The following is a 26,557-nucleotide window of genomic DNA, read 5'->3' on the forward strand; positions in this document are numbered from 1 at the left end:
CTCACTTCCCTTGAAGAAAGTACTTTGATTCAGAGCATCTAAAATAAACGTAATTGAATGTTCATAAACATGTCCTCCATTGGGACAATGGTTTTGTATGTGTATTGTTAAGCCCAGCTAAATAAGGACAACATGTCAGTACTCCACCATGAGTAATTTGTGCTACTGTTCAGAAACAAGGTTCCAGAATGTTATTGAATTTCAGCGAAACAAAAAGCAAAGAAATTTAATCAGGCCTCACAGCTGCTGAAAGCTCCCAGCTTTTGATTCCCTTGTGCTGGCCTTGGGTCTATTTAAATATTTAATTAGAATGGGACTAATTACTTATTTAACCGAGAAGCTTGGTGGACAGTGATGGTTACGCTCAGAAGAGCACGCAGACGTAGGATCTACCAGGTGTAGGATCACAACATCCGCGGACAGAGTTGCACACTTTTCTCTGGACAAAAGGAACTTCTATTTGCCAGACACCCCAAAAAAAAAAGAATTTCACACTCAGACCTCATAATTATTGTGTATGAGATGTGAAGTTTTCTCCCATGATTTATGTTTATGTCAGTGTAAGTTTCAAATGTATGATACAAAGCTGGGAGTTCCTGTGTGGATGAACGATTTTGGTTTCAGTTGCTGAAACGAGAACAGCCAAACTCACAAGCTGTAAATGCAGTGTTCAAGTACAATATTGTTTGAACAAGGTTGCAACAGTGCCCTTGATTGAGTCTTAAACTCGTATCCATCTGACCCTTATCTCTTATTGATACACAAGCGTGTGTCGATTAACTTTCCGCTCAATTGTATTATCAGTTCAAACAGAAAACAAAAAAGGCAGTGTTGGGTTTTTAATGTAAGCCAAAATTACAGCAGTGTAGATCCGTGTATGGATCGGGTAGAGAAACTGGAGCCAAATATAAGAATTGTTAAGCAGCTTTGTGCCTGTGTGGTTAGCCAAGAATGACTTTCAAGGAAAGAAATTATAGGGGTTCCACGTCAGGATTTTCCCTTTAAAATTGCCTTCGGAGCTACTAATAAGCACGGGCCACTGCTATTATGAGTAAGGGAAGGCGTCAGATCAACCACCGAGAATGTGGGCGTGGTCAAATGTTCCCGTGAGTTTGACTTTTTCCTCCGCTCCTGCCGAGAAACATGTCGCCCCTTTTAATAAAGAGACTATTTAGCAAGGTTTTAATTCCCCGTAGGCTACTCTCCGTACTTCGTCAAATTTGACTAAATGCTGAAACGAGACCTGTTTCAACAGCCTTCATACCCAATGGTCTGGCCAAACAAACAAATAAATACATAAATAAACAAATAAAGGTATGATCAGTATAATCTAAATAAATAAATGTTTCGCTATTTCTCTTGTCATATAGTGAAAAGGCACGTCAGAAAAAAAGCACGTCAGACATATCTAGACGTAGCCAATGTCATCCATGAAATAATTCCTAGGCGATTTTAATTAATCATGGGGGGAAACAGATATCAGGTAGACAACCTAAGGTATCACTGGTTCTAATCAGCTCAGATTGATTGCTTCGTTTACCTGTGTTCTTTCCTGCTTACGAACCAGTTTAGGGCGTTGCCATTTTAAATCTTTCTTGGGATCTCCCAGACTCAATTACGGCAGTGCGTGTGGGAATCGAGCGAGGACTATGTTGTGCTGCGTTTCACTCTCCACAACTATTGGTAGAAAGCGATACGACCTGCGAGAGTGCTACAGCGTGCTAGCGAGCAAAAAAGTGTTTAGTTTATTAGGGTAAAAGCACTGCAAACGAACAGTAATGTTAAATTGCACTAGTCTGTGGGCAACCGGAGTTCGGGATAAGCGTGGTGCAATCGTAAATGCAGAATGATTTCTGTCTCCATACGTATTTATTATAACAGATGAACTATTTACGGAAAGGTATTACCCAAGAGGGAAAACCCGGCGCAAACTCGGCGGAGGCTGAATGTTGAAGAAGATGAGGACTTTCTTTTTTCCCTTCAAAAAATTAAGGCGAAATGTCAAGTATCTTCTTTTTGTCGCCGTGTTAATGACTGGAGTTTTGGCTGCCTATCTAGAATTTGTTGCAACAACAAATACCTGGAACGACAACATCCGTAAGTAGCAACTGGTCTTTGATAGTGTAATTCCGCTGTTGTCGGAGTTATCGCACAACTGTTGCTTTCGTGTCGCTAGCAAAAGGTGTTCGTAAGTTACTATATTAGCCAGTTAGCAATTGCCTTGTTTACTGACCCACGCTTGCAGTAGCCTAGTCAGCTGGTGGTAGCCTATAGCCTACTTGCCGTCTGGCCCTAAGCCTTAGGAAGATCGTGAACAGTGATTTGATATTTGATTGCAGATCAATGTGGACGTTATTTTCGATACTGGAAATCACGTGGGTGAAAAAGTTTATATAGGCAGCCAAATTAAACGCTTTCGTAAGTTGTATAAATGAAAGCCGGTCAAATCTCCCTGCCATTAAAACCTGAAGTATATAACTTTTAATGTCCTAAAACGTGTACATTTCAGAGCTTCCGCAGTGCCTATATTGTCGCAATACGACGGGGAGTTAATAAAATTGACTCATTTACAGTTTGAGTGTAACTAGCATATTTATGTCCGTGCACAAAATCTTGCTAGTAATTGCTTCAGGTCAGGTGCGTAAGAGCGTCTGCTATATGCTAGTAAAGTCAGGCGAGCCCAAGGCTTATCGGTCAACTAGCTGAGGATTTGACCCTCTGTCATGGTGTTAATTTATTTTCTGAAGGCATCGTCTAAATGGGATTGTGTTGCAGTTTTTGTTTCATTTTGGCTGCTCATAGTAGACTGTGTAGACTTGTTGCCGTGACCCTCTTGACCAGGTGGACCTCATGGTGTTGTCAAAATGATAGAACATAGCTCTGCAGTATTGAGGTGCTAGGCTATATGACCTGTACACATTGGTTGTTCCTTACTGTGTGTTCAAATGTACAATGCAGCTATGTTCTGTCCTACCAGTTCTTATATTAAAGTGTCTGTATTTCACTGGAAATTAATAGGCTTAGGTTTAGGGTTATGGATGATTAATTTATATTTGTTATGTGTTGAAAAGGAACCCATTTGTCCCCACCCAAGGGGGAAACTGAGTAGCCTAAGTGATCTGCAGAAAGACTGGAAAAAAATTCAGTTTTTAAATGAGTCTGTATTTTTCCCCCCTCTCCCTGGCAGTACCTGCCTAAAAACTAGATGAAATTGTATTTTTAGTAAAATCTGAACATTTTTGACTACTCTGAATACAGGTATCAACCGGTGTTCATATCTATTTTAAGAGCAGTCTCTTTAATGACTAAATTATAGTAGTTCACTTTCAAGAGATTTCTATTACACGTTGTGCTTGCTTATTATGTAATTTTCTTGTAAAGTGTGTGTTGCTCTCTTGTATGTTTCTCTTGGGGAAAAAAAGTTTGTGTGTTTTCAGTAACAGGTTGTTATAGCTTTAATTTAATTATTTAAAATACAGACAGGTCCTTCTTATGAAACTACCTTTGGGGAAATTGTGTCATGTCAATCCTGATTTCTTGTGGCTTTTGACGCAAGCTTATCAGTTTAATCATTTGATTCTGCCACACTTCTGGCGTATGGCTTTGGGCTTCATGCTGTGAAAACTTGCCCGTGAAGAAACCCCTGTCTCATCATGCCCAGAACTGCCAACTGACAAGTACGCGTTGATTAATTGGGGAAACAGGCCTACTACTGCACTTTTAATCTTAAATGAATTAATGGCAATTTCCCTGTAGGTATTCCTTTTTTTATAGGATTGTTTCTGTTCACTTGTGATTTAAAGTTAGCTACTAGTGTTCTGTGTCAGGCGAACATTCCAGCCACACTTGTTAGCTAGCTGAACCCATGACATCACCAGTGCAGACGAGGAGGAGGAAAGCGACTCTGCTTCTGTGTGTGACCAGCTAGCTGACACTGGTTACCTGTAGTTCTGATATAGGCTAAACCTGTGTTTGGTTGGTAACCTGTAGCCTTACTGTGATGGCAACTGCAAGCTAATTTGAAAGTGAGTTGCTCTTTCATGCATTTATATATTTAGCTGATGTAGAGTTGTGATTGGATTCTATGACGAAAAGCGTCTTTATTTGTGTTTCCAAGTTCGATGGCTACCAAGTTGGTTAGCTAGCCATTAGTCTGTGCTAAAGTCGTATGGTTACACAGGCAACAAACAGCATACAAAACCATGGTGCTAAATTCTCACATTACTGTACTCTCCACAGAAACAGTAGTACTAATGGCATTAGCAGGTTGCCGTTGACAAAGGACACGTTTTAGCTGTGTTAGTGGTGCGTCACTGTGTTCTGGGAGTGTTGGAAGTTTTGTGTCAGCCCAAATATAACATGCTTTTGTGGAAAAGTGGATTTGAGGACGATCGTTGATGTGCAGTGCCATTGTCGCCTAATTAAGGAGTTCCGCTGCAAGGTGTTTGTGCCAGCATGGCCAGTGAAGTATCAGTTATTAATATTGGCCCAGAATTTTCCGTGGTGTGCATTCCTAATGAAAACAAATGCTTAATTTTTAATGAGGTTTAAGCGTGTCGTTTTCTCTTCCTTTACGGCATCAGGGATGCATCAATGCATCGCCTCTCTGGCACATGTATGTTGCTTCATCATATCAACCTAATCATGCCATAATCAGATGCCATATGCCAAATATCAAAATCAGGAAAGTGCTATGATGATGACATTTGGCTGTTCCTGGGCAGTAGTTATCATGCATCCATTCTTTTGCCTGCTTGTCATTGACTCCTGCCAGCCAGTGCAGTTAAACAGGCACTGCGTGTAACATTGAAGGCTGGTGTTTCATCATGGAATTTAGTGAGGCAGGCATTTGCAAATCTGATTTAAGCCACAGGGAATAGTATAATATGTATCCAATTATATCCTGGGATTTGCTTTGGCAATGAAGGGGCACGCAGAAAATCTTCACTATGGTTACCTGCCCTTCTTACAAGGTACTGTCGTACATAACCCGTCAGACCTCACCAGGAGGAGGCGTGTCTGTGGCAGCAGTGGAGTGTATTAGTTAACCCTTTGAAGAGTAGGTTTTTTGGAGTGTTTTTTTTTCTTCTTCCAGAAATTCTGTGTTCTGTGTTCTAGAACCCCATTGCTTTCAAATTACCAGCAGTGATTGTGACATCAGCGTTAGAATGCTCAGTTATGAACATTATGATCGCACATTTGGGATCGTGCACTTCAAACGGTGAAGGAAATGACCCTGGAACTTACGAGGCTGCGGTTTTAAATTTACACCCGCAGAGTAGCTGCTGTTGGACCTACAGTATGTGTATGCCATTTCACCTGCATTGCCTTTGAAAATCTAGCGGTAAAAGTGCGTAATAAATAATGGAATGTGTGTTATGCTGCTTATCTTAGTTTATTTAAGTTTTAGGTAGAGGGTTAAAAGGACAACTGAGGTGTGGTTTGTGATGGGACTGAGACGGATTTTGCTATTCCCGAGCCAACGCATAAACATAAGTTTCCTGTTTTTCGGCTTTATTAAGGTCAGTCGTTTCTCAGCACAGACAGGTCTGCGGTGTTTTTATTGTACAGGTTGACTTGTCTTGGGCTTTTGTTCCCCACCTTTCCAAAGGCCCATTGTGCATTCCTGTGTGCTCGTCTGCTTCCCACTGGAAGCCTATTCATCCGCGGTGCACCTGATGCTGCCACTGACTTGTCTTTTGTTTGACACTTGCTTTTTCTTCCTCTGGAGTTGTTATGTGGGTGTTTGATTCCTGGCTTCAGGTCGTTCAGTTTGCAAGAGCCAAACTGAGGACACTGTCCCTGTGCCCCCCCCCCCCCAATCCCACCAACACTACCACCGCATGTCACCGCCGTCATTAAGATTTGTCCGATTTTCTCTGAGCAAACATGTCCTCACCTAGCTGTCTTACCTTGGGGGAGATGGGGGTGTGAATCTTCACATTGCCCTGTGAGCTCTGTACTTTCGAGGTGGTTTGCCTAAGATGGAGGTATTCAAGATATAGCTGTGGCAGCCTGGAAAGTTATTTTTACATCTGATGTCCTTTTTCTGTCCGGTTACCTGGGGGGGGGGGGCTATGTGTGCGCCTACAAAAAACCTTGTTCCCCCTTCCCGTAACACAGCAGTTTGATTTTACCTTCAGGATTACATTTTAAAAATTATGTAAAATCATATATAAAGGTCACAATATCGTAATATCATAAAAAATCATGTGGTCCCCGTGGTTCTCAAGGAACAGCTGGGGACACTGACCTGAAGTACGCAGCCATGTGCCTGCACTGTTCAGGGTAGCAAAGTGCACGTTTGATGAGACTAATATAATTCTGAAGTCATTTTATTTGCTCTTTAGTGACCATCCAGTAGGGAACTCAAGACATAATCTAGAATATAGTACTGGGCCTTTAGTAGATGTTCAACATGTGAATTGCAGTAATAAAATGTCCATTTTGTAAAAACTGTGCTCTCTGCGAGCAGTTTTCAGGTCAATGTCTTGTTTTTTTTTGCAAATGGTTAACAGGGCACATTCAGTGCTTCTTGAATGTGAAGGAAATGGCAATAAAAAAAAATCAGTGCGGTACATACCCCTCCCTCGCCGCAAAAAAACACATTCCTGTCAAGTCTTCCCATGACGTTCAGTGGAGCATCTCTTCCTGCTTTGGGCCGTTGAGCGTGTACGTAGCCGCGATGGCCCCCGTCCTGTTCGGAGCTGCACGGAAAAGTTAAGAGTAGCCCGCCCTTTTCCCCCGTCAAATCCCACCCCGCACCAGACTCGAATATCGAATTATTCATCGCTCATCGTTACGGTACGCGCGTGGTGAAGACCGTGAGGCGGTAGCGCGCGGAGAATTCCGGAAGCGCCGCTGGACTGCAGATAGCGGAATAGCGCAGTGCGGAAAATTGGTGTTATTTTGCAGGTGCTAACCTGCCAGGCTGTGTGGGGAGAGAACCCAACGGAATAAGAGTGGGGACAAAAATAGGTGTTCCCTTGTGTGTCTAACCAGCGCTGCAGCAGCCTTTGCCACACTGCATACTGTAAGTAGGGTGACTAAGGAGTGGAGGTCCCCTTTCTGACTGAGTGATGGCAGGCCTACTTTACCCTGAGAGGGCCGGTGTCATGCCCAGAAAGCAGGCTGATTGTATCTACAAAAGGTGTGAATGCAGAGATACAGCCCCCGACACTTTTCTGAGAAAAAATAAAAATAAAAAGACTTGTTGTCGGTTTCTACTGCTGCCTTTTGTAATACGCAACACTGCTGCTGCTGTTGCTACTGCTGCGATTCAGCAAATATCAATATGTTGGATGTGCAGCTTGCATTAAAGCTTACCGAAATGGGGCCAAATAGCTTTTCCTGTTGTTCAATTATGAGTCTTCTGACTATACCAGTGCAGTGTTTTATCACATTATGCATAAGGAAATAATAATGGAGCCGTACGAAGCCACAGCAGACGGGAGGTCTTATTAAATTAGCTCGGTGACTTATTAAAGCCACTGGTTCATTTAATGAGTGTCTATGTGTCACACAGGGGCCTGTTTAGTCAGTGGTCATTGCTTTGGAAGCTAGCGCACTGTCTAGGATACCTTAATGTTGAAACCGTTTGGTTACACAATAGCTTGCAGTTGTTGTTTATCTATATTTTATGGAATGCAGTTACACATTACTGCACATATATTGTCCTCCCTTAAAGGGATGGTTCACGTCCTGGGGTTTTCTTCGGCGTCATTTCATTTCTAGTTTATATTTTTCGATTGGCCCAGACAGTTGTGTGCGTGTCTGTGTCTGTGTCTGTGTCTGTGTCTGTGTCTGTGTCTGTGTCTGTGTCTGTGTCTGTGTCTGTGTCTGTGCCTGTGCCTGTGCCTGTGCCTGTGCCTGTGCCTGTGCCTGTGCCTCTGCCTCTGCCTCTGCCTCTGCCTCTGCCTCTGCCTGTGCCTGTGTCTGTGTGTCTCTCTCTCTCTCGATCTGCTGGCTTTACATTGGCCGGTATGGGGGTTTATGGTGTACAACGTTACAGGACACTTCCGGTTAGTTCAAAGCAAGTTGTACAATGATGTAATGCATCCAGAGGTTTTAGTTCATACATAATCCAATTATTCTTCTGGGATTCATTTGTTTCATAGACTTTGCTTTTGTCAAAGCATACTGTGTGGAATCCAAACAGACTAGGTTGGGCTTTTCTTTGCTGTCTTTTGTAATCACTCTTTGGATCCTCCGAGAAGAACAGTTAGAAGGAATAAACGTCTTGTTTCATTAAAGCAGTAATTTGCAGTTGTTTTTAAAAATCGATTTTGTGCTCAACAGCAGAATGACTAGCTTGGAAAAGTACTTACAGTGTCCGTGCAGCAATTTGAAAATGAATACCCACGACAAATTTACCGTCAGAAACAATTTATTTCAACCCTTAATTCATCCTTATTGTTGTGATTAGAGCTATGATGCTTGTGTCTCATTGACTGAATGTTGCAGATCTGGAAAAGGGTTTGTAGTCCAATAGTCATGCAAAGGGGTGCAGATATCGGCATGGACATGAAATACACAGTCCAGTGCATTCTGCTGTATGTGTGGCTACTGGGGATGTGTGAAATCTAGAAGGCACAATTTGATTTTCTTGAAATGGTTTGTGTGTGTGGGCAGGGATGAAGGAAGAAATGTTCTTCCTGTTAACCTGGGACATCAGACTTGCGTTCTCTCAGTGTTTCTGCAATGCAGCGGCAATGTTATTTCACTGACAGAACATTCCAGTAGCATCGTGAGGACATCTTGTGTTTAGCTGGGTAATAGCTGCAGGTAGGCCTAGCTCTTGATGCCCCTCCCCCACCACTGATCCTCCCTCCACACACCAGCCCAATCAGCCTCTGAGGGGTTCGAATGGACCGTAGGTACTGTAGGAATGGTTTCAAGTACTTTGGACGGCATCCAGATGTTGCTAGACCTGTCATGTCTGTGGTGGTTTTTGATGGCAGACAGATTAATTTCCTATTATTGCATTGCAACAGTCATTGTCTCCATTCAACAGTGTGCCCATGCAAGGCTTGAGTTGGCAATGTGAGAGATCAGTGGAGTGTAACGTGGCACACTTGTTGGCCACAAACCCCAACCCCCCCCCCCCCCCCGGAATCTCAGTTTCAAACGTCTTTGCAAACGAAGGACTTTGAAAGCCATTGCCTTCAAGTCCACTTCTGTTACCGCTTCTTTTGAAAGCATCCCTCTGGAGATGTGTGTTGAACACCAGAGCAGTGGCCATTATACTTTCCCCTAGAGGTAACGGGATACCTTCCCTAGTCTCAGAAGCAGTCATGTGGTTTCTGGACTTTTCAAACGTGCAATTATCGTGGAACAGAGCAGGGCTGCGAAGGTCATCCTTGAGATGATTACAGGCCAGGACCTTCAGATCCCGTGTCGGCACCTGAGAGGGCCAGTTTTGGGAGCTCTCATTAAGATGTAATGAACTCCACCCATGGGCTTACCTTGTCTTTGTTCCACCTTGTGAGTTATGGGTGAGGTGAACGGTTTCAGAAGTTATGCATGCCTGCACAATCTAGTGAAGCTTTGCTCACCTCTAAATGTTCAACTCACTGTTTGACGTCAGAAGTATGCTTCTTGGCCTTAGCTGTTGACCAAGCATAACTTTGTCTCCGTATATATGTTTCCTAAATAATAACTTGTGTTATTCTAAGTAATGTGTCCTGCTTCGGTCTACTTTGATGAATGACTTTTTTATATTTTCTTTGACTGAGAAAAATATGTTTTGCCAGCTGACTTGAGTTTATGACTTGCATCGCTATGGATCCATTATATCCAGAATGTGACATTCCATCACTGTGAAACTCGCGTTGCAACGGCTAATAATTCAATAAATAACTAGGCTGTGTCAAGCTACAGCAGTGGTAATCATCCCTGTTCCTGGAAATCTACCGTCTTGAAAGCTCTCAATTTCATAGCAACGAGATCTCTGGCTGATGAATGCGGTACGCTTTGTTGGGGTTGGTATGAAAACACCTAGAGGACGGTAGATCTCCAGGAACAGGGTTTGTTGCCGTAGAGCTGTGGGATGGGACGGGAGGTGAAATTCTTGTCTGCGCGTTTTGGTCACATGACCAGCAGTGTGGTGTAATGTAGAGCAGCGGGTAATCCTGGTCCTACTGTGCAGGCGATCGTCAGAGTGCCCTTAATTGCTATTATTAGACATAACAAACGCGGGTTGCCATGGGTGTATATTTTCATACAGAGTCCCACGAAAGCATTCAGGGCCTGTGGCAGTTAGGGAATGCGCTTTACTCTCTCAGGGCGTGCATGCGCCATCAAACCGTCAACTCTTGGGCCCCGTCGCTGCTGCTTTCGTCTGCATGGTTGTCGTGACGACGTTGAGAAAAGGAGGGGGGTGGCGGGGGGAAATCCTTCTGTAATATAAGGGCTCTGGAAAATGTAGACTGTGAGTTGCTTTAGGTGTCAGTGACGGCGGAATGAGCGATGCCCTGGTGAGGGCCTCCCCTTGGCCCCCTGGAGGAGCGCGCGCCCAATAACTCATCTCCCGCGCGCAGCCCCAGCGTGCTCGGCTCCCTCGCTCTCTCTCTCTGCTAAATGAGCGCTTTGTTTCCCCGTCTCCCCGGCCCCTCAGAAGCACAGGGGACGGTAATGAGTGGAAATGGGTCGGGGCTGCCGGTAGTGACAGTTGACAGGAATTGGAGCTCTGGTTTTGAAACCCTTCGGTTGTCCGGATGGTACTTTGGCACTGCGGGGGGAGGGGGGGGGGGGGGCTGTCACCACTGTGAATTTTGGGTGAACAAATGAGAATAATCTGAATCGCTGTGGTGAACTTTTTTTTTTTTTTGGGTGGGGGGGGGGGTGGTAATTACTGTAATTATCGTAGCAACCTATTTAAACTTCAGCTTCCCCTGTAATCTGTTTCTAAGCAATTATGTATGGTGCCAGTATATGGACCTACTTTCAGTCTTATTGAAGCAATTTTTTTGGGCTATGTAGCCTATTGACTGCTGGACATTGCTCACTGAACACTTCATTAGATTACTGCTCGAGCAGGAACTTTCTTAAAGAAACAGCATTTTATTGAATTTATAAAAAAGACACTTTATTCCTGCAACGCTTCTGAAGTAAATTACTTAAGATGTCTCCATTAATATAGAATAAATAAAAATAATTAGGCCTATAAGCCTAAACATTGATCAGAAGGAAAGCTATGCTGTAGTGTTATAGGATGTTGCCTATTGGTACATTTCGGTGGCTTCCTTGAGGTTCCAAGCAGATAAGCACATAATCGGGTCTCAGGTAAAACAAAACCGGACTCTACTGCATATTCTGGAGTACGGAATTAATGTACGCTATAACTCCTGTCAAAAGGGGGAGAAGGATGGGGGGGAGGGCATATGCACAACACAGCACCTTGTAGAGAATGCATAGACAGAAGCAGATGGCACTGCTGTTGTTCTTCATTCAATAATTAAAATCCCGCAAACGTTTCCATGGCGATGGAAATTTAACCGCGTGATATTTCATAGCCGCCTGTATATGACAGTTGTATGGTGCTCACGACGGCCCCTGATGCACAGTGCATGGGGGTTTGTGACTGGGGAGCTGCAGCGATGGATTCTGTGTAGGCCACCGCTATGGTTCCTCTTTAGCCAGGCGCTTCAGCCTTTCAGGTGTGAGGTCACAAATGTGTGATTAGAATGTTCTTAACTGAACATTCTAACGCTGATGTCACAATCACTGCTGGTGATTTGAAAGCAGTGGAGTTCCAGAATTCTGACTTGGAATTTTGAAAAAAAAATTCCAAAAAAAACTGATCAGTCCTAGTGGATTTTTTTTAATGATCCTGTAAGGATTTTCAGAGTGGAATTCCCTCCGTAAATAAAGTAATTCTACTATGATGATCACTATTAATTAAGTGTCACAACTACAATTACAACAACCGCTAATAATGTAATGATCATCACAATAATGGGTATGAATACAGTTGTGACCCAACGCTTCTTGCAGTCAGTATTTCTGGTAGTTTGAGTTCATGTCTCCTCCCCGGTCACTCCTGTGATTTTTAGCCTGCTCGATCGTGCCTCATTACTGTTTTACTATCGCATGTACGCGTAAGGTGATCCTTGCACTGGAGCCGTGGTATACTGTCAGCGAGAAGCGGAGATACCAGTCTGTTGCAGACGATCCCATTCTCCCGGGAAACGATACCGTCGGCGCTCACTTCCCCTTCCTGAAACCTGTCCGCCCTGGTCCTCTGCCTTCGCTGCAGCGGCGGGGCCGAAAAAAAACGAATTTCAACCCCCCTTCCCCCCCTTGTGTTTCATTTGCTGTGGAACAGGCCTTTGAGTTGGTCTTTCTTCTGAGCGTCTTTAAGAGGAAATGGTTCTGTTCCCGAATGTTTGACGCGTGAATGACGGGCCTGTGGGTCTTTGGCCTCCTGCACGCACGCTTTTCACCGCACAGGTGGAGGAGGAAACACTCTTTTCGTGGCGCAGGTGGAGGAGGAATCTGCTCTGTGCCGAAAGGTGAAATCGCAATCGGGCTTAAAGCCGGTATGAAACAGGAAGACTCAGTCCGCACACTTCGTGCTCTAAAACAATGCAGCAGATCCTGTTCTGCTATAGGCCAGACCCTGCGGGTGCGGGGGGGGGGGGGGGGGGGGGTGCGTGAGGGGGGGTGGTATTGTGCCCCTCTGTCAGCACACACACCCCCCCTCACCCCCCCCCCTCCCCCGATGGGGCCCCCAGCTGGAGACAGCAGCTGCTCTGGGGATAACAGACAGGGCTGTGTGTGTGTGAGTGTTGGTGTGGTGTGTGTGTATGTGTGTGTGGTGTGTTTTTGTGGTGTTTGTGTGTCCTCATGAGTCTGCACATTCTCTGCCTGTGGCCTGTGGCCTGTGAGGTGTTGGGATTGAGGGGGTTACCGGAAGTGCATAAGAACAAAGAGGATGGAATAATGTGAAACACTCACCCTTTCACAATGAAAGGGTGAGTGTTTCACATTTTTGGATGTGGACGTCCTTTTGGATTTTAACAAGATTTGTTAAGGAAATCCAGAGAGAGTTGCAGCGAATTGTAGTGCAACAGCTGAAGGAGTTGCATATAAATGAGATGTGATCTCTTTTAGTAATGATAATCGTAATAATTCTAAATATTATAAATCCCTCCCATTCACTGGGGGGCACTAGCGCTGTCTGCACCTCAAACTGAGACGCTGCTGGGACAGCCAGCACTTTCACGGTTCGGATACGGTGCCAGGCCATGGGGCCCATCCATGCCATGGAACAGTGCCTTAACGGGATGACTCGCCCAGCAGCCCGGGTCATCCATGTTTTAACTGCTGGCTTAACTTTTCTGCACCTGATCCACCACTGAGAAAATGGGTCATATCTGGCTATGGTTGATCAGGTACTGCTACATACCAGGGCGTCCATCTTTGTCATGTGTTTTTCCCCTAAACTACACGGGGAGTGTCACTCTACAGAGGCTTGTACTGGCAGCCTGGGGCTATGGACTGCCAAATGGCAGGAATCTTGCCTTGAAGCACATTGGTCACATTCCGGGGGAACTGACGAATACAAATGAAGAAGTACAGCTGTTCTTTGGGAGGAGGGTGGCCACACTCCTTAATAGCGTCTTGATATTCAAGCATTGCTTGGCATTTCTATTTCCTATTCGTCAGTTCCTCTGGAATGTGACCCAGAAAGGTTTAATCGTGTTTCCCTGCAACGGTAGAATGATGTTTAGTTCTGGTGATTGAAGGCTTTTGACTTCATCCTGGAATTCATGCAACCGCCCTTGGAAATTGTTTAGCAGTGTGTATGGGGTGTTATGATCTTGGAATATGGTGACTTTATAACAGAGCAGTGTTTGCACCATAGGATGCACCTGGTCTTGTAAAATGACTACAAGGTCTGTTTTTTTTGCCATTATACAACCACGCAGAGTAAACTTTGGAGCCAATTACTCCCATAAAATGGCCGCCCAAACTTTACAGATCTGCCACAATGTTTAACGGCCATTGTGTTTTGAAGGTTTCCTTCGGCTTTCTTCAAATGTAAACCTGTCCAGATGTAGGGGGGAGAAAAAAAAGTCAAATAAAACTCAGCAGACCATATTACCTTCTTTCCGTTCGGTTGGGGTCAAGGTTTTGGGTTCCTTATCAGGGTGTGTCTTTGTGCTTTAGCCTTGAGATCATGGAGTTTCTGACTGGCAGCTCTGCCATAAATACCAGCTCTGTGAAGCTGATGACTTACAGCTTTTCTTCAGACTGGGTCACAGAGGCACTGGTTCAGTTCCGTGGTCATTATTGAGGCCGTGATTTTGGGGCATTTTGCTGCTGTCCTGTCTAGTGTCTGTCTGTCTGTCCCTGTCAATGCGTTTTTGGCTATTCCTCTTTGCCGGTGCACTGTGTTCATATTTGCCATAGGCTGTCATATTGTTCCGCACTCTTCAACCCCCTTGCCACGTTAAATAATGTTGCAGCTTTTGTGATTGAGGCACCGACAATTCGGGCTACGATTTGGCCCCTTTGGAACTCTTGTTGCTTGTCGCGTGCCACTTTGCCAACTCTCATATCAAAGTGCAGATTGTGAGGCCTCTTTTATAGCTGACACACCTCTTACAATTATATAATTATGTCGATTTTGGTTAACGCTACTGTTTTGCACAGAGGGAAACAACAGCAGTTATGTGCCAATTTTAATGGCTTTCTTCCCCAGCTGAGAAGTCTGTAGCCTCTAACATTATTGACCACATGAACAGATGACCACAACTAGTATTTCAACATACTGTAATCCCCATGGGAATTTCAAATGAGGAAGTATGTAGTAGCGTCATCTACGGCTGGATGAGCCCTTAAGTCCATGGTGACGAACCAAAAGCACTGACCACCACACCACGGTCTTGTGCTCCGGCTACCTTTGACGCCAGTCGAATTGAGTAAGGCGTTTTAAGTATGATGTGCGTGAATCACAGGAAACTGGGAGTTGGAGGAAGTGAGGCATATCACCGATAAGGGTAAAGGTGATTTATACTAATGGCATGCACGGTGTGTTCATTTCCGTGGAAAAATGGACCATTTGAGCCGCATTGGTGTGTAGGTACATTTGGCCTCAGAGGCATCGGATTTGAGTTTAAAGTTGTGCGTGTCATTCTGGCATGGAGTGCCCCTTTAATGTTTGAGAACCCGCTGGTCCCAGATTAGTAAGTGGCACGAGTCTCAATTTCGGCTGTGTCTGAACCTGTGCTGGTGAACATGTACATGTGGCATTAAAGCTTCTGTTTGGTCTAAAAAATTAGCTTTATTTCTCTTTATTTTTTTTACCAATAATTCCACAAGCCTTTAACCTAGTCATTGTGTGCACTTATTTCCTCCACAGTGTTATTAGTTCTGCTCTCGTTGGAATCAAGGTTGTTCTGGAAGTCATGGAATAAAAGATACGATAAAAGGGCACAGTATGTTTTTTTTTCATACCTTGTATCTTTCCTTCCATCATATTTCCTTCTATCACTTTGTACTTCTCTTTCACCATATGAAAAATCACTGCTTGTGGCATGTATAGATAAGAGCGTCTGCCAAATGCCTGTAATGTAATGTAATGTGGTTTACTGGATAGTAATGTGTAGGTAAACGCACAACGGGATAGCTGCTTGTTGTAGCTGTTTGAATATGCGGAATATTTCCCCCAATCTCTCAGACTCCCAAAGGGAATAAATGCAATAAACAGGTACAATAAAACAAACTGTCTTCATTTCTACATTTTGTCATGAAACACTTGGATATTCTTGGATGTGTTCCAATTAAAAATAAAAAAGCACTATGGAAGAACACTGCCTGAACTTAAAAGTATGATGCCGGTCTTGTGTTTTTGATTATCAAAAAAAAAAAAAAAGTTTTTATTATGACTATCATATTGACAAATAAGTTTGCTCTGGGGCTAATTTGACATTTTTATTTGCATGCCTTTATTTACACTTTCGGTGTTTTGAATTTCTGAAGTGAGCCGTTCACATGTAACCTTTCAGGAAGCGGTCCTGCTGAACGACGAACCCGTTCTGAGTGGCATTTCAGTGCCGTAGTGTGGGTTTGCTCGTCTGTCTAACAAAGACAGAGGGCTCGACACAATGCGCTTGAGCTCAGAAACCCATTCGCTCAGGACTGCGTGCTTTGTCCTCTGCAGAAACGAGGATCGTCAGCAGGTTGGGCCGTTTTCTTTCTTCCTGTGTACTCAACCTAATGGAAACCATTATATTCAACATTCGCTGTTGCCACAGCACGATCTTGTGTTCCTCGAACTCTAGAAGGTGACTGTTTGCAGAGTGACACAGGTGGGTCCCTTTGAATGGTAGGAATGTAGGGGTGGCATTTTGCTCACAGAGACATGAGTATATAAACAGTACTCATGGAGGGGTGTGATAAATACATAGGAAAACCATAGGAGGCCTTTCCTATTTTCACTAAAACCCTTTACGTACCAGAAGGGGTGAACATACTTTTGTCAGCACGACCAGCATCTGCAGCTAAGATCAAGAACCTACAGCACCCCCCTCCACAGGCTTCTAGGGATTGCCCCTCCTCTTTTGACTCCCCCCCCCCCCCCCCCCCACCTTTCCTTGACCTTATGTGCCCGCTGAGGTGGCCTGTTGGAAGCTGTAAGCCAGACGATGGAGGCTGTGGGATGTGTTTTAACGGGCTCCCATCAGCCCCTCTGCTAAACCGGAGTCTTCCGTGCTCTCTGATTGGTCAGGCTAGCAGTCGGCGTAGCCATGTATACAGAAGGTTTACAGAAGGAGCGAGGTGTTATTGTAGCATTAGCGCCCAGGGGAATTTATTGGAAAGACTTGCGCCTGAGGCACGTCTCTGTTTTCAAAAAGAATATTCTACACGGGGTGTGCGGGAGTATAGAAACTGGGCTGGGCAGTAATTAGAGCAGTGCCCCTACTATGAAAGCCCTGTCTGTAGAGTGTTAGAAACGCTGATAGGTGCTACGTGTGGCTGGTGTTGCCCGATTTGCTTCAGTGCCAACTCTGTTTATTAAAAAAAAATATAGTGAATCTGTACATGAAATGCAATGCCAGTCCACAGCACATGAATAGTCATTGTGTACTGGGAGGAGGATACTCACATTGATTTCAGCACCTGCTGAAAGTTAGGCTAAATGTTGTTCTGTCTCTTAACAGACTGAACCTATCTAGGTCAGAGCTGCTTTTGTTACAATAGGAAAAAACCACTGAGCTCCACGTTTTCAGGATAGCATGCCAATGCGTGGAAATGTACTGCCTGTTCTGTCGAACGACTATAGTGTCAGTGCATTTAAACCTGCGACTGACACGAAGTACTAATTTGCCGGCAACCTGGCATAATTTTTTCAGTTAATTTGCCAGCAACCTGGCATGAGATCCTCAGTATTTCATTTAACTGAATCTTGACCAAAAGGCTGCAGGTGCTTTCTGTGGTAAAGCTTCAGTAAGATATACTGCGAATCCAAACCACACGAACGTGTTGCCCTGGAACCTGCCAGAACTTCATATTGCGGTTTCTGGCTTGGGCCCAGAACAAAGTGAATACAATGCTTGCCTAATCCTTTGCTAGGGAAACTGCAAACAAAATATATGGCTCAGTTATCTTGAGTTTGATCAACACAAAATGTATTTATATAGGACAGAAACAATGGAATGATTTCATGCAGTGCAATAAAACATGGATCTTACATCATACATATTTACAGTGTTTTGCTCTATTGTGTATGTATGCTCTTCACTCAGTTGTTTAGGCCTTATTTACACTGGTAAGCTAACAAGCTGTGCATTACTTGCTGCTGTGTCGCGAATTCTTGTTGACTATTTTAGTAATTCCATTTTTATCTGCTGGAACCTGGCCAGTGCAGTCGAAGGTGTGCCTGCTAAAATTGGTCCTTATGTGCAAGAAGGTTGTTCTATAAATGCCCGGGCCCAGCTGTTGTCATTTAAGCTCTACAACAAGGTTTGTGTTGTGAGTTAGTGTTGCGAAGGTTGGGCGTTACTTTTTCAGTACACACTTTTTTTATTATTTTTTTTTTTTAATCCTGAGTTTGCCTGCAGTGGCTGTTCGTGAAAAGGGCTTTCGAGTGCCAACCCCCCCCCCCCCCCCCCACTCGCTGCCGTCCCGCTGCAGTTCCGGGGGGTCCTCGGGGCCGAAACGCGTCGCGGGGCGAGAACACGAGACTCGTTGCCGTGGCGCTGCGCCCGGCGCCGCGTGCCTCGACAGGCCCGGGCCCCGCGCCTCGCCGCGTTCCCTACGCCGGAGCTCACGCCCTCATTCGCCGCCTTTTAACTCTGCGTACGCGCCTCGCAGACAGGGGCCTGGCGCCGCAGAGCTGCGCAGAGCTCTGTGATTGGCTGGTGCAGCTCCGCTGTGTGTGGTGCAGATTAGATTTAGTTAGGAGAACTGGAGACGGAAGCGAAGATGGGGGACGGGGGGGACGGTTAAGTGGCAGCCGGCTGGTTCGGGTACTCGTGTTCCTGGCTTGAATGGTGGAAGGCACCGTGACGTTTTTTGCGGTCGGGGTCGGTACCGAGGTTTCCGAAGGCCGGTCCCGGTTCCATTTCGGGCCTCTTCGCTCTGTGGCGCTGTCGGCTGGAACCCGGTTCCCATCAGAAACCCTGGAAGCGAATGGTGTCTGACTGTGGTGTCCGGGCCTGGGCGGGGTGGAGTATCCCGAATCGGGCTGGCCTGTGTCCGTGTCTCGGCCAGTTCTTTGGCTTGGGCTACATCAGTCAGTCAGGTGCTCCTTTCCTAAAAATTTGTTCTGCCGTTAACGTTTTTTGGTCGCTTATTTTGGAAGCACAGGTACATGTTGGCGCGGTGAGAGACGAGCATAATTTGGAGCGGCAGTTTGCCACAGTAGGCCGAAGGTGCCCGTTGGCCGAGCCTGCGTGGGATAAGTAAAGACTGGTCTCAGTTTAGGAGCTCTGCAGAGCGAGCGGTGTGCCGTAGCCAGGCCGATGTTCTCCACGAGGAGCAGCGCAGAGGAACCCTTCTCCTTTTCGTGTCCCTGTCTCCTGTTACCTCAAATGACTCGTTTTTTAAGAGCACCTTGGATGGGTTTTCTTTTCTTTTTTTTTTCCCCCGATGAAAATTATCACCTTATTTACCCTGTGCAGTGCATTAGAATGTAACTCCGGTTGAAATTAACTTTAGGTCTTCCAGGCACAAATGACAAGTATTTGTAAATAAAGCCCTGGGGAACCATACAATGGCGTGTGCTTCCTGTTTAAAAATGTTTTGTGTTGCTTGAAACGGTTGCATTGCCACCGGTGGATTCCTCCTTCAGTTTGTTCAATGGAGCATTTTCCCCGAAGAGTTCAATTCTCTCACAGAACCCTGCGTTGTTTTTCGTGGAAGGTTTACCTAACATTTGCTTCATTTTGGTACAAAATAGTTTGTCTAAGAGCTTCTTTCTTTGCCTTTCAGAGTTCAGTCCTTGGAACGAGGTGAACCCGTACAAGCACGAAGGAGAGAGAGAGGTAAGGACAGCCAGGTCCTGGAGACGGTGGCGTGTGTGACGTTTTGGGAATGCATTTGGCTGTCGTCAGGTTCAGTGTCCTTGCCTGCTGTTCTTTCCAAATAATGAGAACTTATCACGAAATATAAACAACAATAAGGCCTAGATTTAATCAAATGCACTTGACCAGCTTAAGGACATATGCAATTTAATCAGTCAAGATTCGTTATATTTTCCTGAGTCAATTGAACTACATTTATTTTCTCTCCGATGCACTCTGCTCTTATAAAGGTTTAAAATCCACATAAAAAAGCTGTGGTCTGACATTTCTGGGTCCTAGGCCAGAGACCGGAGACTGAAGGCTAACTGAGTTTAGCCACTGCATAGAATCTGTTTGCCTGTCCCCAACTTTACAATCCCCCATGGTTCAAAAGGAACATGTCATCAAAGTCATGCATTTGAAGTGTTTTGCATGGGCTGTAGACTCTTTTGCAGTTCTGTAACATTGTGGGATTTGTGAATTTGTTTGATAAAGGTTTTTAGGTGTAGCTGAGATTTTCTCCCTCTGGAAATGGGTGAATTTTGGAATTTTTTCAACTTGGAATACTGGCCTTGCTTCAGTCGATCAATTATCTTTTAATTGCTCATTTAATGTCCCAGTTCCTCTGCAGTTGGGGACCATCCACGCTTATATGTAAACAAACCCATAGGCATGGATGACAGGGTCCCTGTTCAGTTTTAGAATGTACATTTAAAAACTTTACACTTTTTATAATCTTTACACCAGCTCTCTACGAATCCAGCCATCCAAAATAAACGGGTGCCGTGTATTCTTTGTGCCTCATCTCTACCCCAAGGCGATGTCTGAGCGATTATGACAAATGTTAGTTGCACTTTGACCTACTGCCTACTGTACGTTGGGAAAAATCTGAAAGATAAGTTAAGAAAATAAATAATTAACGTTCAAACTCAACTTGAAGGGATCTGGGTGGACCCCACTGCTTGACCTGGGTCGTGCTCATGTTCTGCACTGAATGATGATGCTTTGGTGATGCGTTGGAGGCGGTCAAGCCTCGGAGTTCTGTAGAAAGTTCTAGAAACGGTGCGGTGCCTGTCTGCTGTGAAAGGCTGAAAGCTGTTATTTTGCTTGCTGAGGACGCCTGGGAGTGCAGTTTTCTTTCGAGACGGGTTTTTGTCGGGGAAGAGGCCTGTTTCCGGCAGCGGGACGGGTGGGATGGCTGAACTGTGTGTGTGGTCGGGGTACGCTCCCCACGTTGGGCCTTATGGGGAAACGGGCTTCTGGACTGTGGGGCTGACCGACGCCCATTTTGTTTCTCCCTGTGCCTTAGGGTGGCGTTTGAGTGCTGTGACATGATTCCTGACATTTATAAGAGCGTGGAAACATTTAAAAGGACGTGGGGTGTATTGTGGGGGGGGGGGGGGGCAGATTAGAAGGCGATGGAGACACATTTGGATGGAGAGTACAGGCAAGAGGGTGGGGACTGATGAGTGTTTGGATGGATGTGTTATGGTTTGGTGCTGCGTGACTGCAGTTTTGTTTGTTTAATAAAGGGAAATCAAAAGTCAATCTTTGATTTTCTTAGTCTCTCTTCCAATGAATGGTTCCTTGTTCGCAGAACAACCAGAGAAGCATTTTCCTAAGCACATACACACAGTATTTGAATGTTACCAAACATACTGTTTCACAAACAAAAATATCTCTCTCTCCTTCTGACACACGTGATTATGTGTGGGTGGGTTGCACGTATGTCATCATGGGGAGCATAATTTATGCGAGTGCTGACCCTAGGCACCTGTGTGGGAACCTCTCAGTTAGACACAGGAACAAGCTGACCCAGGTTGTCAGCCAGGCCAGCAAAGTCATTGGAGACAAACAATTGCAACTCCAGAACCTATACAACCGGTCCATAACCTAAAAGGCAACCCAGGTCTGTAATGACCCCACCCACCTCCCTCACTCATCATTCCAGATGTTGCCATCTGGCAGGAGACTCAAGGTCCCATTAGCCAGGAAAAATGGGTAGAAGAAGTCATTTGTGCCCTCTGCTGTGGCCATTCTGAACAGAGACATAATAAAATAACCCTCCCCACTGCCCATGAGCAATGCTGCTGCTGAAAATGTATTTTATGTGTTTTAGCTGCTCTTTACTGTCCGTTTTACACTGTGTTGCCAGAATGCCGAAGGCAAATTTCTATTTCATGTAAATGTAATGGACAATAAAGTTTTCTTATCTTGTCTTATCTTATCTCTCTGTCTTTCTCTCTCACTCTCTCTCTCTCTCTGACTCTGTATCTCTCCCTCTCTCTGGCTGTCTGTCTCCCTCTCACTCTCTCTCAACGTCTCTGAATCTCTCTCTCTCTCTCTCTCTCTCTCTCTCTCTCTCTCTCTCTCTCTCTCTCTCTCTCTCTCTCTCTCTCTCTCTCTCTCTCTCTGACTCTCTATCTCTCCCTCTCTCTGGCTGCCTGTCTCTCTGTCATTCCCTGTCTCTCTCTCTCTCTCTCTCTTTCTCTCTCTCTCTCTCTCTCTCTCTCTCTAGTCTGGGCGAGCGCGGGGGAAGGGCAGGCCGTGGGAGTCCAGCTTCGTGCCGCAGCCCTGGAGGCCCGAGGTAAGCACAGAAGGCCCTCCTCTCGCCTCACAGGAACTCCCAAACTCCCCCCCCCCCTCCCAGGACGGCACACAAATCACCGGGGCCCCCCGTCGACGGGCCAGGCGGGTGCTCGGCGCCCCGGCTCCTTTCTGTGACCCCCTCGCTGGCGTTTGAAGTGGGAAAACCAACCAGAGCGTAGGACACATGCCGTCTCAAAGCGCCCCCCCCCCCCCCCCCCCTCGGGGGCCAGCTGGAATTCAAATCAAGTCACACGGGCCCATCCCCTTTACTGAGGAATCTGTGGGAAAATGTGGCTGTTCGCTGCTGTACATGCGCAGCGATCGGTTCCAGAGGACCCCCCCCAACACCCCGCCGCCCCCCCCCGTCTCTGCCAGCGCGTGCCCAACGTCGCTTTTCACGCCGCTAAAATAAGACCGCTGATGTTCCTGAACCCGACGCACCGCGGAATCCGTCTCCGCGGCAACTCGAAGCTGACTGAGTGTGGTGATCGCCGTTAAAAAAAAGATTCTGTGTGACGGCTCGCTTTGCTTCTCAAGTCAAAATGGCTCGTTTCAGGAAGTAATTGCAGTGGGTGGGTGGGGTCTGGGTGGGTGCGGTCTGAGTGAGTGAGTGAGTGAGTGAGTGAGTGAGTGAGTGAGTGAGTGAGTGAGTGAGTGAGTGAGTGAGTGAGTGAGTGAGTGAGTGAGTGAGTGAGTGAGTGAGTGAGTGAGTGAGTGAGTGAGTGAGTGAGTGAGTGAGTGAGTGAGTGAGTGAGTGAGTGAGTGAGTGAGTGAGTGAGTGAGGGAGGGAGGGAGGTCTGGGTGAGTGAGTGAGGGAGTGAGGGAGTGAGGGAGTGAGTGAGTGAGGGAGGTCTGGGTGAGTGAGTGAGTGAGGGAGGTCTGGGTGAGTGAGTGAGTGAGGGAGGTCTGGGTGAGTGAGTGAGTGAGTGAGGTCTGGGTGAGTGAGTGAGTGAGGGAGGTCTGGGTGAGTGAGTGAGTGAGGGAGGTCTGGGTGAGTGAGTGAGTGGAAGAGGTAAATAAACAGGGCCACATATAGCCGGGCGTGTGGGAGAGGCCGGCCGCTTGCGGTGGTGCTGCCGTGTCAGTTAACCCGTGCGGCACAGAGAATCTGTCCCAGACTGGTGTTTACCGGTTTTTTTTGGAAACGCCGGGAGCCACAGAAAGGAACTGCATGTGATTCACCAAGTGGGGTGGGTGGGGGGGGGTGCACACTCTGGGACACTGTGACACGGCGTGCCGTCTGAATCATGCAAACTTACACTGTGCTCATCTGCGTACATTTCAGTGTCAGAATGACTCTTTTATTATGCCTGAGGGGTGCGATCTCATGTGAAAAGTGCCGGTGTGGGTGCAGGTTTTTGTTCTGGCCCAGCCCTAAGACGCCCGAGGCGTTGATTGAAGACCTGGATTAGTTGACTCAGTTGAGTCATGGTGTTGGGCTGAACCTGCACCCACTTTCAAGCAAAGATTTTTTTTTGATTTATGTGTTCGGTCGTAACTCAATACCGTTTTTGAGGTTTAAAAAAAAAAAGTCCTCGTGCGACTGAGTTATGGTGTAGCCTCAAATCGTCAACTGCTGCAGCAGAGAAGAGAAAGAAAAAAAAACTTAGTGCGACCCTCACTCGATCTTGTGTGGCCGATCTAATGGGCCAAACATCGTTTCTCGCTACTCAAACTTTTTACCGTTGCCGTGCTTGTGAAGTGCATGGGCCTGCATGGTTACCTGGCCTGCTTCAGTACGTCCGTGAGTCATTTGTTAACGCAGTGCAGATTGCTCTTGCCGTTCTTTTACAATAAGTATAGCATGAACTGCGCTGTGTGTTTGGTCTCGGTTGGCCTGCCCCTCGCCGCACCTGTTATTTTGGTGACCTCCGTTACCTTGTTTTTACGGCTGCTTAGATTCTCAACCTTCGGTCACGGGACGAGGGAAGCAGCTGAACAGCTCCGGTGTTCAGGGTTGGCGTAATTACATTACGTTCATTTGACAGTAGTTCATAGCCGTGAACACATTAAGTCCAGTTCACACAGCGTTGATGGGTTGGCGGATTCCATAGACATAAAAAAAACACACGAGCCTGCTGCTCTGCCTGCTCGTGTTTGACGCTGCTCGGAGGGATTTTCCTGTCTTTGCTTTTTGTTTTTTCTTTTTTGGTTAACCGAAATATGCATCCCTTTTGATTACCTGCTTTGCATATGAAAGCAGTAAAACCCGCCTCCTTCGCCACGTGCGCATTTGCGTTTTTGAACGCCTCATGCCCCCCTCCCCCCCTGCCCCCGCCCCCGCCTTGTTGTCACTTTGCAGGCCCCTAGGCATTCTCTACTGTCCCGAGCGCGGGACCTTCCCCCCCCCTTCCACAAACTGTCCCACCCCCAACCCGACAACACACCCCACACCCCCCATTGGGGCTTCCAGACTGAAGCGTGTACGACAGGACGGGGAGGCAAAGGCATTCCTGTTGGGGGGGGGGGGTCATGTCACCCTGCTATATTTGGAACGGTGCGGGGGGGGGCTGGGATCAGCCCTTTGCCCCTGCGCCAGCTCTTGTCGGCCTAACCGGCTAGCCCCCAGTCAGAATCCGCCTCGCTGGGAGGAGGGGGATGGGGGAGGGGGGGGGGGTTTGGGACGGATGGGGCGTCTACGCGCCACACGCGAATTCCCTGGAGGCCGCGACCCTCTGGCGCATGCTCGGCTGCGCAGGGCTCTAAGCCGGTATTAACCCACACCTGAAACGACCCTGCCCCTGGGCTCCGGACCCCGGGCGCCATTCCGGCTCTCCGTGGCCAGTTACCGCGCCCTGGCATCTGGGGAATGGGAGCCAGCGGCGACTGAAGGGGGGGAAGGCCTTGTGTGAAAGCAGGCTGTCGGACGAGGCCAGGCACAGGTGAACAGGGACTCTGACTCAGAGCAGGGCAGGTGGGGGTGGGGGTGGGGATGGGGGTGGGGGGTGGCGTTCCAGGTGTCACAGGTGGTCTATGATGCCCCCCCCAGGGTATTACCAGGGGGAGAGGGCTCCCCTTCGTAATCTGCTAATCCCATTGGCGGCGTCTCCTTTGTAACCTTTTAAATCCCCGCAGGACGCGGTGGTGGCGGAAATGTACTTCTGTGACAGACTGTGGCCTTTGCCGATCAGGAGGCTAATCTCTGCCCCCTCTCGGGCCTTTCCTCAATCCGCTTCCTCGTCCCCGCCCCCCCGCCCCCGCTCTTCACGGCCTTCTGTGGGACGGCTGCCGCTGCTGAATCGGGCCTTTGTTTCCTTCGACTCGTCCTCCTGGACAATTTTGGGGGTCGTGTTCACCAGTCAGCCAAATGTGCTGCACGTCCCAAAGAGGCTGTTTTTATGAAACACAATGCTGGTCGCAAAACCAGAACACAAGGGGGATGGAGCCTCCCCCAACATGCTGTATGAACAGGTGCTTCAGCGCACAAAATAAGAGGGCCCTCCTTTAAATGTTAACGTCATTATCTAATTAAGATTGACAGGCTCGTGAAGTAGCAACTTAGAGCAGCACATTAAAGGCACATCCATACCCGTGCGCTTGGTGCATGCTGGGACTGTTGGACCTCCAGCTTCGCATGTATTTGAATGTGCATTTAGCACAGCTTGAAAAATGAAATGAAATAAAATAGGAAATTAACAGTTTGTTGCGTGAATAAAGTTTTGCGTATTCAAACTGCCTCGTTCATTTTACCCGTTTATCTGATCTTTCGTGTGTCTTCCTCCCCACTGGTGTGGGTGGAGGACCAGACACACAACAGATCAGTTGAACTGATAAAATAAGTGAGGCCGTTGCTGCAGACATTCGAACACGCAAAATTTAAGGGCGTTTTTTTTTTTTGCAGGAGTTTACTGCACCATGTTTGATTGCAATTAAGATTATCCCAAAAGCAGTTCTGATTGATTTTTGTGGCTTGCATTATTAGTCTATGCATATTAAATGCTAATGGCTGTTCAACCAAGAAATGTTTTTCAAAAAGTTGAGTATTTTATGTTTAAGTAAAAGTAATTGTCAGCACTGTAAGATAATTGGTATGTTTAATTTCTGTTTCATAAACATCCTTGATATTTTGCATTTATTTCAATTGCTTTTTAAAATTTTATGTCTTAATACTGATTTTATTTTTTATAATGTCTCATACTGGAACTGTTAATACCTAATAAAAATGAAGTGAGCCCTGCATTGTCAGTGTACTTATGCTGTGTTTCTGCTGTTGGAATTTACATTTAGGCATTTAGCAGATGCTACTGTCGGGGGTGACTTACGCAGATTGCATTTTTACAGCTCTGTTTATACAGCCGCGCGTACGTTTCCTGGAGCCTCTGAATTGCTTATGGCTTTGCAGCCCGTTACAACACTTCGGCTCGTACAGTAATTGTTGCTGCTGATTTATGGGACATGATTTAATGGGACGGCCCATTAAAAAAGAAAATAAAATCACGAAGGTGTTTTCTCTCTCT

The 26,557-nt window shown here is 46.3% G+C and overlaps 1 protein-coding gene across 1 annotated transcript in view; it reads left to right on the forward strand.

The window, feature by feature from the left end:
- Positions 1–26,557, forward strand: part of LOC118231854 (beta-1,4-N-acetylgalactosaminyltransferase 3-like) — a 50,972-nt gene continuing 24,415 nt past the window's right edge. Inside the window, exons 1-3 of the mRNA XM_035426173.1 lie at positions 1–2,097; positions 19,441–19,493; positions 22,030–22,098. Coding sequence (XP_035282064.1) covers positions 1,947–2,097; positions 19,441–19,493; positions 22,030–22,098 — 273 coding nt within the window. The 5' untranslated portion in view covers positions 1–1,946. The remainder of the gene's footprint in view (positions 2,098–19,440; positions 19,494–22,029; positions 22,099–26,557) is intronic.

This window comes from Anguilla anguilla, chromosome 7, assembly GCF_013347855.1.
Source record: "Anguilla anguilla isolate fAngAng1 chromosome 7, fAngAng1.pri, whole genome shotgun sequence".
Lineage (NCBI taxonomy): Eukaryota > Metazoa > Chordata > Actinopteri > Anguilliformes > Anguillidae > Anguilla > Anguilla anguilla.